Source organism: Gouania willdenowi, chromosome 5, assembly GCF_900634775.1.
Source record: "Gouania willdenowi chromosome 5, fGouWil2.1, whole genome shotgun sequence".
Lineage (NCBI taxonomy): Eukaryota > Metazoa > Chordata > Actinopteri > Blenniiformes > Gobiesocidae > Gouania > Gouania willdenowi.
This window is the reverse complement of record NC_041048.1, coordinates 18,102,015-18,112,592: the sequence shown is the minus strand read 5'-3', so window position 1 is coordinate 18,112,592 and position 10,578 is coordinate 18,102,015. Positions and strand designations below refer to the sequence as shown.

At 39.5% G+C, this 10,578-nt stretch overlaps 1 protein-coding gene across 4 annotated transcripts in view; it reads right to left on the bottom strand.

Annotated features, from left to right (window-relative positions):
- Window positions 1-350: 350 nt before the first annotated feature.
- Window positions 351-10,578, bottom strand: part of cacna1da (calcium channel, voltage-dependent, L type, alpha 1D subunit, a) — an 87,312-nt gene continuing 77,084 nt past the window's right edge. For all 4 annotated transcript variants that reach the window (XM_028447007.1, XM_028447008.1, XM_028447009.1 and 1 more), the window contains 6 exons: window positions 10,142-10,168; window positions 9,436-9,564; window positions 9,199-9,338; window positions 4,411-4,517; window positions 3,104-3,421; window positions 351-2,342 (listed from right to left, as the gene is read on the bottom strand). In XM_028447007.1, coding sequence (XP_028302808.1) covers window positions 2,037-2,342; window positions 3,104-3,421; window positions 4,411-4,517; window positions 9,199-9,338; window positions 9,436-9,564; window positions 10,142-10,168 — 1,027 coding nt within the window. In that variant the 3' untranslated portion in view covers window positions 351-2,036. The remainder of the gene's footprint in view (window positions 2,343-3,103; window positions 3,422-4,410; window positions 4,518-9,198; window positions 9,339-9,435; window positions 9,565-10,141; window positions 10,169-10,578) is intronic.

Below are 10,578 nucleotides of genomic sequence, written 5' to 3'. Positions count from 1 at the left end.
TTGTTAAAAATGTGTAAACATGAAAAATAAATCCTTAATGTTGAATCTAAATGTAAAAGTTAAATCTTAATGTTAACTGTACATCTAAATGTTAACTCTAAATCACCCTCCAAGGTCTTTTGCTTCTGCACCGCTGACCTGCCCACTTTGCATAATTTCGTAAAACATTTAGATTTTGATATAAACTTAACATTTAGATTCATTGTTTTGATTTACATTTTACATTTAGATTTATTGTTTTGATTTACATTTTACATTTAGATTTAACATTTTGATTTACATTTTACATTTAGATTTAATGTTTAGATTTAGATTTAACATTTAACATTAGTTTTCATGTTTACACATTTTTTACATTGATTTAGAACATGCTGTTTTACATGAATTTCTGTCTCATATTAAGAAAAAAATAACTAAATATGAGGAAAGTGAGCTAAATGTTCAAAATTTGTCTGCTGTTTTTACATTTGGCACCCCACCCATAGATAGGGGAGTAGTGGTTCGCACGTCTGCCTTGGTTCATGCCCGGGGGTGGAGGCTCGTGTCTGTCCTTTAGGGAGTTTGCATGTCCTCGTCATGCATGAGTAGATTGTCTCTACTCCAGTTTCTTCCCAAAATCTAAAAAAACATGCATTTTCTGTTAAATGGAATCACTAACTTGCCTGTAACAGTGAGTGTGAGTCGTTACAGTATCTGTGCATGTGTGTTGCTCTGTTATTTACTGCTGTCCTGTCACCACGCCAACAACCCTGAACAGTGTCAAACAGGTAATTACAGACATTGATATGTTGCCTTCAGAGGTATCATTTATAGCAGAAAGCCTGCAGGTCAAGAGAAGAAGGAGATTTGTAGTGTGGGTATTGTATTGCTTTTTCTCTCATTTAACAAGTGTTGGGTTGTTTGTTAAACCTTTAACATAATTACACGTGCTAAAGACTCAAAATTGGTTATATTTACACGCGGGTTAACAAAGAGTGTGCCTGTTATTTAGCTCCATTTCAGCAGCAAAAAAAGGCATTTCAGTAGGGGAGGACAAACCAAAGTTGGATTTAGAAATCAGTGTTTTATGGATGTTGATTTGATATCAGAATGGAAACCAATGTGCATCCTTTGTCTGTACTGCTCTGCTCAATGCTTGAGCCTTTAAACGCAACTTTCTATGAAAGCATCAGTCCTTTGCATATCTCGTGCAACAGTGAGTTCAACGCAAGAAACACAGATGTTGTTGGTAAAATGAAAAGTGCTTATTAACAACAACAATAAAAAGGTATATTGGAATAATGTGCCTGATTAGAAAGGCTTTTATAGCTTACCAGGAGTCACAAGGGTCCATATTGCTGATCTTTAAAATTAATACATAATTACAAAATATAGAGCATCTCTTTACAAAGTTTCTAGCATCATCATACAATTTACCGCATATTGAGTGAAATAGTACTTAGGCTAATCTAGAACTTGAAAACAACCCGCCTGCTCGTGCATTCATTGCAAATGCTTGTTGTTCTTGTATATCCTGGGGCGGCTCCAATGTTGATCTTTAGGTTTTCACTGAGATTTAAACTTTAAACAACCACGACAAAGGGATCGAAGGATTCTAACAACCATCACAAGATATGCCTTTTTCTGCTTGCATTGAATACTTGCATGATATGCCAAACCTTAATAAAGTGACTGAGGTAATGACATCGTGCATCTGATTGTCATCACCCTTAGAGTCCCGCCCCTTTAGAGCGTCTCACACCTTTGCCAACGGGGTTCAGCTCCCTCCTTGCAGTCACGGTGCTCGTTTCTGATTCCCTGCAATTCAAGCCTGTGTGTTTTCAAACAAAGGGTACACTCCCATGCTGCGAGCGCCGCTGGCAGGTGGAGAACAGTTAAATAGACGGGACTAGTGTGTCTTTCTTGAATATGCCTTTTTTATCTTCAATTTAAAGGCACTTCTTTTGGTTCAAAGCCAACACATGCATTTTTTTTTCTTCTAAATTTCAATATTGTTGTCAATTGAGGGAGAACTGGTAGATCATCTCCACCCGCTGCTATAAAGTTGTGATGCAGATCATTTCATCTGCAAGGTCCTCCTCATAAGGAACCCGGGGTTCTGTCTCTGGCTCCTCATCACTGTAGCTCGCCCCGGTGTCCTGCAGTTCATAGTCCCTTGGAGTCAGAATTGGAAAGACGTTGACTCCGTTAATGCTCGGGGCCATTCCTCCATTCAGCAGGTGACTGGCTGCACTCTCCATCTCATCAATCGTCATCTCGCATGCGTCAGCGATCTCGTGCTTTGTGGCAGCAACAAACTTTGGATCTTTCGCGTATCTGCCAAGGCCTTCTGATATCAAAACCTGGCAAAGAGGAAAAAACGTGTGACTCCCCTCTCACCAAATAATAAATGTAAGTTTCAAAGATTAGGTTACTGTATCGTCTACTAGGTGTGCAACAATTCTCAATAATATATTGAACCGTTCGGTATGGCATCCATGGTTCATTACTGACGTGTATAGGCTCCACGCTCCTCTGTCTCTCTAAATTGGTGTTGCCTGTGTGCCTGTGAGTCAGCGTGCGCTAAAGTTTGGTGACGCTAACAACAACGGTATTTACTTTTCGCATGGTTCGCATGGTTAGCAGTGAGCAGCAGCTATGGCTGCAAGGGAGCACCGTAGTCTTTAAAGTCAGTGGTGTGGGAATATTTGACTTTCATTGTCCAGGTGAATGAAAAACTGACTGTAAACATTGTTTATATTGCAGCCGTTTTCGGTGCTTAGAGAGGTGGGCTTCAATCATCTTTTAAATATGCTGGATCCACTCTACTAAATAAATGGCCAGTTTAAGTTTGTTACAGGTTTTTTTTTTTTAATGGAAAGTAATCGATTTTTGTTAATTTATTTTATTTTTTTAATTAATATTTACCTAGTTTGTATATGAGCTGCCAGGATTAAGCATTTGTGCTTTGGAAGTGTTACTTTATTTTATATGTATTTTATTAAGTTTTGTTAATTTTATATCATACAATACACCATACATAGGAATTTAAATGCGAATTTTCTACCTACAACACCTGTATAAAACAACTGTATAGTTGCATTCCTATTATCTTCACACTCACCGCTTCCACAAGACTGGTGGCGCTGCCCCTCTTCTGATGGTACTGGTTGTAGTACTCAGGCGGCACCTGTAGGTGGACAGGGGAGAACATCCTCTGGGAGAACTCGGGATCGTCCGAGTACCACGAGCTCTTGCGTATGGAGAGCTGGCTGCTACCAACGCTCTCCCTGTGTGTGTGGTCCACACGGATGAGAGGCGTGTAATATGGGGACTGGTCTTGGCTGGCAGGGGTGGCAGGGGGTGTGGCCCAGGAACGGGTAGAGCGGGTCGGGGACAGACGGTGGGCTCTGCTGGAGTCCAGACCTGCTACAGCCATTACCTGATGGGGGGAGGGGAAGATTATTATGATGCATGACATTTTTAAATCTAAGTTAAAGACACTTTTAACTTAGAAAAAAAAAACGAATGTCAATTTTTCATTTATTTGCGAGTCAAATATTACGACGGTTGGTGGCACCAAATCATTGGCACGAACAAATATATAAATTGGGCCCATTACTCTGTAAGTGTCACGGGGGCACCCGGGGGCCCCATTTTTCAAAGTACTACTCCTTGGCTAATGCTCGTTGAATCGGGCTGCAATTTTACATGGATATTCCATGAGCCTATGTCAAGAGCCCACCCCCTTTTCTGGAAATTTCTAAATTTATCGGAACATAGTCATGTGACATGTCGTTTCAAAGGCAATTCAACGTAGATTACAATTTTACGTCGCACAATTTCATTTGTTTTGACTCGGTGGAACCGAGTAATCTGACCTTTTGGGAAAGTGGTACCTGCTATTCGGCGCGGAGATGTTCCGCAGGCCATAGTTTATCCGAACTTGTTTTAAAAACAATTAAAATGATAATTATGAAATAATTGTAATTAATTATCAATTACAAGGTCTTAATTCACCTATTATCCTTGACCCCCCTTCAATGTTTAATATTCAAAATATAATCGTTGACTTTATTTTTTTCCTAATTTGATGGAGATAAAAAATAAGTAAATAAGCATGTTAATGAGAGGAAAGACACGATCGCTAACATCAATTCTGTGAGAGTCATTAATGTGCACCCCAAATTAAAAAAAGATTTGAATGAAAGATTTTCAAGATATTTATGTTATTTATGTCTTCAACAAATAAACAAAGTTCCTGACACAAAAATTTCTTTGACAAAATTATTTTCTGAAGGCAATGATAAAAGGTGTTATCAAAGTAATATTTGAGGATAATAGGAGAGTTAAATAATATTTAATGAGAGAAACTACAGTGATGAATCTGACAAACATTAACATTAATCAGTTGAATAAAACTTGTCTTACCTGATGCTGCATAAGGTGCAGTGGTAGAGCGGTACGCTGATGTGGAAGCTCATCCTGGCTACTTTGTCTGCGCAGACACTCAAAGTTGAAGGAGGGTCTTCTGTGACCTAAACAGGCCAGAACATCGACACAGTAACAATTTGAGCAGCACTTTACAAACAATAAAAGAAGCTGTATGCCTATGATTAGGGATGAACTGGGACCAAAATTCAGCCCTGGCATTTTCTGTCCAGACCGGCCCACTACGTTATTAGCAGACAGACACCATGTAGAAGCTGCTATTAAGTCAGTGATGCTCAACGTGTGGCTCATTTTAATTATTATTCTTCCAGAAAAATTTAGAAGGGGGAAACTTTAACCCCTTTTTACGTATTTCCTTTGGCTATTTTGCAATTATCTTTGTCCAATTTTTGCCCCTTTTCAAAAAGTTTCCAGGCTTCCTTTTTCCAATAAATCTCTCTCTCTCTCTTTTTTTTTCTTAATCAATTTTTGCAGTTTTTTGTCTTTTCTTACATTTTTTTGGCCACTTTTAATCCAATTAAGCTAACTTTTGCCCAATAAATACCACTTGTTTCCTAATTCATAATAATCCGGGGCTTTCGCCTTTATTTATCCTCATAAATGTGTTCTCTGGGGGTTTAGGGACTTGCTCAACATCCCACAGTGTTGGCCCAGGTGAAATTTGAACCCCCGATTACAAGCTTGCTTCCTTAACCACCATTTTTGCCCTTTTTCACTATTGTTTGCTACATTTTGCCCATTTAAGCTACCCTTTGCTATTACACACCACCTGGTTCCTCTTTATTTGCCCATTTTTTGGCAACTCTTGACTGCTTTTGGCCTAATTTAGTCACTTTTCATTCTTTTCTTGCCATGTTTTTACCACCTTTGGACAATTTTTGGCCACCAGTTACCCTGTCTGCCTCCACTAGCTCGTCAAAAAAAAACCAAAAACAAAAAAAACACGTAGCGGACCAGACGGGCCCACTTTTGGTCGTCGGCCTACTGGTACGATTCTTGGTATGCCAGATGGCCAGTCCACCCCGTCTATGATGGATAAAACAAATGGAAAAATTGACTGGGCACCAATTTGTTTGTAAGTTTTTACACACTGTGCTGGGTGAAGGCATTTACTGAGCGACCGCTGAGGATTTCTGCCAGCACTATCAGGGTTTAGACCCATGATCGCCCTGATTTTCTTCCTTTAGTTGTGCTTTAGCGACACAATTTGATAATGGAGGCTTCAGACAACAAGTTTTATCATTGAACAGTTACCAGCGTGCTTCTCCCGCTGCTGTTTATCACATTATGGCTCACATGTACACGTACACAGTAAATCGAGGACTTCAGAGCGCAGTTGGAATGCAGACACAAGCAGCACATGGTGCACATTTTTGCTCTTCGGGGAAAACTATCCTGCACTTAAAGCAACAAGAACTTTTGGTCATTCAATTCGTAGTTTGGTTGAGGTTGGAACATTTTGTAAGCAGGAGTCTTCATTTAGAACAGCAGCTACAACAGAGTTATTGCATTCTGTTTCACTTTATTGGAGTTTCGTGGAACAATGTGACCCTTGTGTTGCCCTTTTGGAAAAACCCTGGTAACATTTTTAACAATATACAAAAATAGCTGTAATGGTATCTCCAATAGCTTCAAACATTTCTTACTTAAAAGTCCCCCAATCCTCACAAATTAAGTAGACATAATTTTTTGTCACATTTGTTGTCTATTTCAAAACTTTATTGTAAAAGATTAAGTTTAACAAAAGAACAGTAATTCTATCCAAGGCTCTTACTGTGTGAGTATGAAAGCTGAAACTTGTTATTGAATAACAAGCAAAGCTAAAAACAGAATAAACTAATTAACATGGTCAGACATTAATGCTTCTTTTTAATAGCTGCACAAGTAAAGGATTGACAAGATGACCAAGATTTAAAATGGTAACATGTGGTTTTATATTTGAATTGCCTGTAGGCAATTTATCACCCAGCAAATGCAAGTAAAATCAAGCTGTGCTGCAGCTGCTGCATATTAACAGCCTATCACTGTATCTTTGGCATGAAGATGACAGCCCGTTTACACCCGATAACCAAATAAAAACACAGTGAGGAGTGACATGGGCTCGCTGCCACTTTGAATGCTGTCAGTTATCTGGCTTCGCTCTCTTTGAACTAACTTAACAACTCTTGCCTGTCCTTAGATTAAAATGGTTACAGCTCATGCTGGATTATCTTTTCTAGTATATCAAGGTATTACATGTTACTTTTTAACATGTCATGCTTATTATCATTAGAAGTGAGTAGTATTTGATTATGTGGTTAACAGTCAACATATTAGATTAATCTGTGAGTATGTGATTCCAGAGGTGTAAAGAGTACTGTTACTTGATTGAAATTGTACTCAAGTACAAGCATAAGTAAGTCATACATAAAATACTCATGTCACAGCCCAGGCTGTGTACCCTAGAAGCCTGTGGGAGAAAATCAGCCACGCCTCCACAGTGAACATACACTGTATGTGTATCTTTCTATCCTATTCTGTTTGCCCTACTGTTTACTAACCCCAACCAGTCGAAGAGGATGGCTGCCACCTCTGAACCTGGTTCCGCTGGAGATTTCTTCCTATAAAAAAGAGGGAGTTTTTTCTTCCCACTGTTGCTAAATACTTGTTCATGTGGATCTTGTTGGGTTCTATATTTCTTACTATGGACTTTATATTTTGTTCAGCGCTTTGAGATGACTTTGTTGTATTTTGCACAATATAAATTGAATTGAACATTCTACTTTATTGTCATATATGTAAAGCTACATGCACAAAATCTGTTCTCTGCATTTAAACCCTTCCTGAGGAGCAGTGGGAAGGAACGCTGTAGCGCCCAGGGAGCAGACACATTTTTAATACCTGTTCTATCACCTCGTATCACCTTTGACTTGTTCTGACGTGTTTGTGACACAATGCTACGTAGCAGTTTGACAGAACAAATGATTAGCACCTTAAATGCACTGTTCCTGTAGCTAGAAGAAGTGGAAAGTGACTTAGCAGCTTAACACTCTGGTGTATGTTTGAAGCAGCTCGATGACTACTGCTGCTGCTGCTGTGAGACCCTGAAGCGCTGAGACGGACACACAATCACAATAGCCGCTTAAATAGCCATGTCTTTAACTGTGATGTGCAGTTTTTTTGGCTGAAAACAATAGCAACAGTGTGTGGATAGCAACAGAAAATCGCATTGGTGATCAATGATCTCCCTCAGCGAGGCATGAAGTCAGTGCATATAGACACGCCCACTCATGAATATGCATAAGCAGGCACTAAACAGCCCATTGCCCAGAAAGTCAACTTTCAAAGGGAAAACAGACGAGTTTGGGAAAATATACCCCAAATACTATTTTTTTGGGATTCTTAGAACTTAGATGGGTGAAAAATTCATGATATGAGACCTTTAAATCACCTGCACTACAAAGTGGATTTGCAACTGCAACACTGAAAAACTTGAGGATTATGCACCTTCCTGAAATTGCAAAGATATTCAATTTTCATGCGAAAAAAGACATTTTTGGATGTAAACAAATTAAAGCTTTAAGACCAAGGCTGAATGTGATTTGTAGAAATGCAGAGGTAAAACAAGAAGACATAGTCATCAACATCCCCCGCCAGTGCAAATAAATGTGACAAAATGCAGGATTCTAGCATGCAATAGCTGCTACTGAAGGGGTTAGGAAGGTAAAGATCTGAAGAAAAAGGAAACTAGAATTTTGAGTGAGGATGCAGGTGCTGGTCCGCGTCACACTGCATTAGCTTAGCATTAGCATTAACCTAATGTTAGCATTAGCATAGCGTTAGCACTAGCCCAGTGTTAGCATTAGCTTAGCATTAGCATTATCGTAGCATTATCATTAGCCCAGTGTTCACATTAGTTAGCAATAGCATTAGCCTAACATTAGCATTAGCATACCATTAACCTAGCATTATCCTAGTGTTAGCAATAACATTAGCCTAGCATTAGCATTAGCCTAGATTTGGCAATAGCCTAGAATTGGCATTAACCTAGCATTATCATTTGTCTAGCATTAGCACTGACCTTTTATTCGTATTTACCTAGCAATAGCAATAACCTAGCAATAGCTTAATATTAGCAATTAGGTTGAAAAAAGTTGAAATCTGTTGAAAAAAGTTAAAATTGGTTGAAATGGCCTATGTAAGACAATTCAACTCTATTTAGGGAACATGTGGATATAAAGTTTATGAAGATGTGATTTAAAATGTGAAAGTTAGAGGCTAGCAGAAAACTTACACATATTTTGACCAAACAAAATTCTTCACTCAACTTTAGATCAGGTCCAACTGAAGTTTAACACTGATTGGACAGATACTCCAAGTATGAGTTCAAAAAAGTAGGTTTTCCAGTTTGTCGCGATTTTGTGCTAACACAATTATCGGCAGAAATGAGCGTGGCTCAGTCCAGGTGATTCAGTGCTATTCGTGAAATCTGTGGATATGAGGTTTTTGAATGTGCGACAAACGGCCTGGGAGTTTTAGGCCAAAACGCATTGACCTTGGTTATAGCAATACCTGCTGACGCGCTTCTCATTTTCGAACTCCATCAAGGTATTGATACCCTGAAGCCACACACCAAATTTGGTTATCCTATCTTAAACACTTCCTGAGAAAAGCTGTCCCCTTTAACTTGGAAGGACGGACGGACGCATGGACGGACGAACGAATGAACGGATGGAGCTCAAACCTATATCCCCCTTTTCCACTTCGTGGCGGGGGATAATAACATACCTTGAGGTGTGGCAGGAAGCAGCCTTCTCTTTGGTGACCTTCGTGAGTCATGGTAGAGTGGCTGCTCATCATCGTCATAATAACCGTCAGGGTGATGGTACCCTTTGGGTGTCTCGTACTCTGTGTCACTGTTCTGATACCTGTGAGGCAGGTGGAGGGAAAAAGTTGTTGCTCAGTTACAAAGAGGCTCGCAAAGGACAAATACAAACCATCTAACATCGCAAATGAAAAAAGTACCTGTCGCCTGACAGCATACTGTCTTCTTCATAGAACTCCTCTCCACTGTAATACTCCCCAGATAAACGGTCTTCATCAAACTCTTCCTCTCTGCGGATAGTCGGGTGAGGGCCATCTCCTCTGTGGGACCTGTAGATATGTCAGGACTAAAAGTTAAAGTGTGCTAACTGGCACTTATAGTAGCGCTACTGGAATAAGGCCATGCACTGCCATGCAGACACAAGCCTCTGAGGGGCAGCAGTACAAGAGACCACCCTTAAAAAGTGTAGCACGGCCAAACCAGGATAGCAGGCACAAGCTGTGGCTGATAACCTTGACTCTCACCAATCTCTCTAATGTGGGGATAAAAACTGATTAAAGAATAAGCATATGCTGTGGGAGGGTTATGACCATTAAAATTGCCACAGCAGTGTAGCGTATTATAGACTTCGTCATACACGTCCTCATTGGCAAGCATCCGTCTCCTTCAAAGCAAGCTTTTCACTTTGACACATGCATGAAGCAGCTGTATCCTGGTCAATAATATTCTACAGCTCTATTTCCTCCAAAGCACTAATACCCCTACACTGAGAAAACATATACCCAACATGAAATATAGGGGAACAGCAAGTAGAACCCAGCAAAGAAATGAAGATAAACGACAAGGAAGCCTTTTTCTGTTGTTCAGACAGGTGCTTAAACCAAACCTAAATATAAAGAAACATACCTAACATAGGTCTCATAGTAGCGCCTTCTGTCCAAGAAAGCAGAGGAATGGTTGAGAGAAAGCATTTTAGTTAGAGAGGAGAAAAGGGAAGAGGACAGGATGAAGAATGTGTGACATATATACCATACAGTATATGAAGCATATACAGCATTCTTATATATGAGAATATATATATAGTATGAGAAGGAGAGAGTATGGTGGAAGGTGATTCCAGTGTTGGTTGACAATTTAATTTGTAGTAGTAGTAGTGATTCATTTCTCCTTTGCAAAAGAAGACACAAATTAAATTGTCCTTCCCACTGAAAAACAGACGTTGTGCATCTGACACAAACAGGGCATTGGGATTCACAATGATTGGGTTACCACTATACTATACCTATCCATATTAGATCAATTTGGTGTAAAAGTTACAATTAAAACCCTTACAGTATGAATTG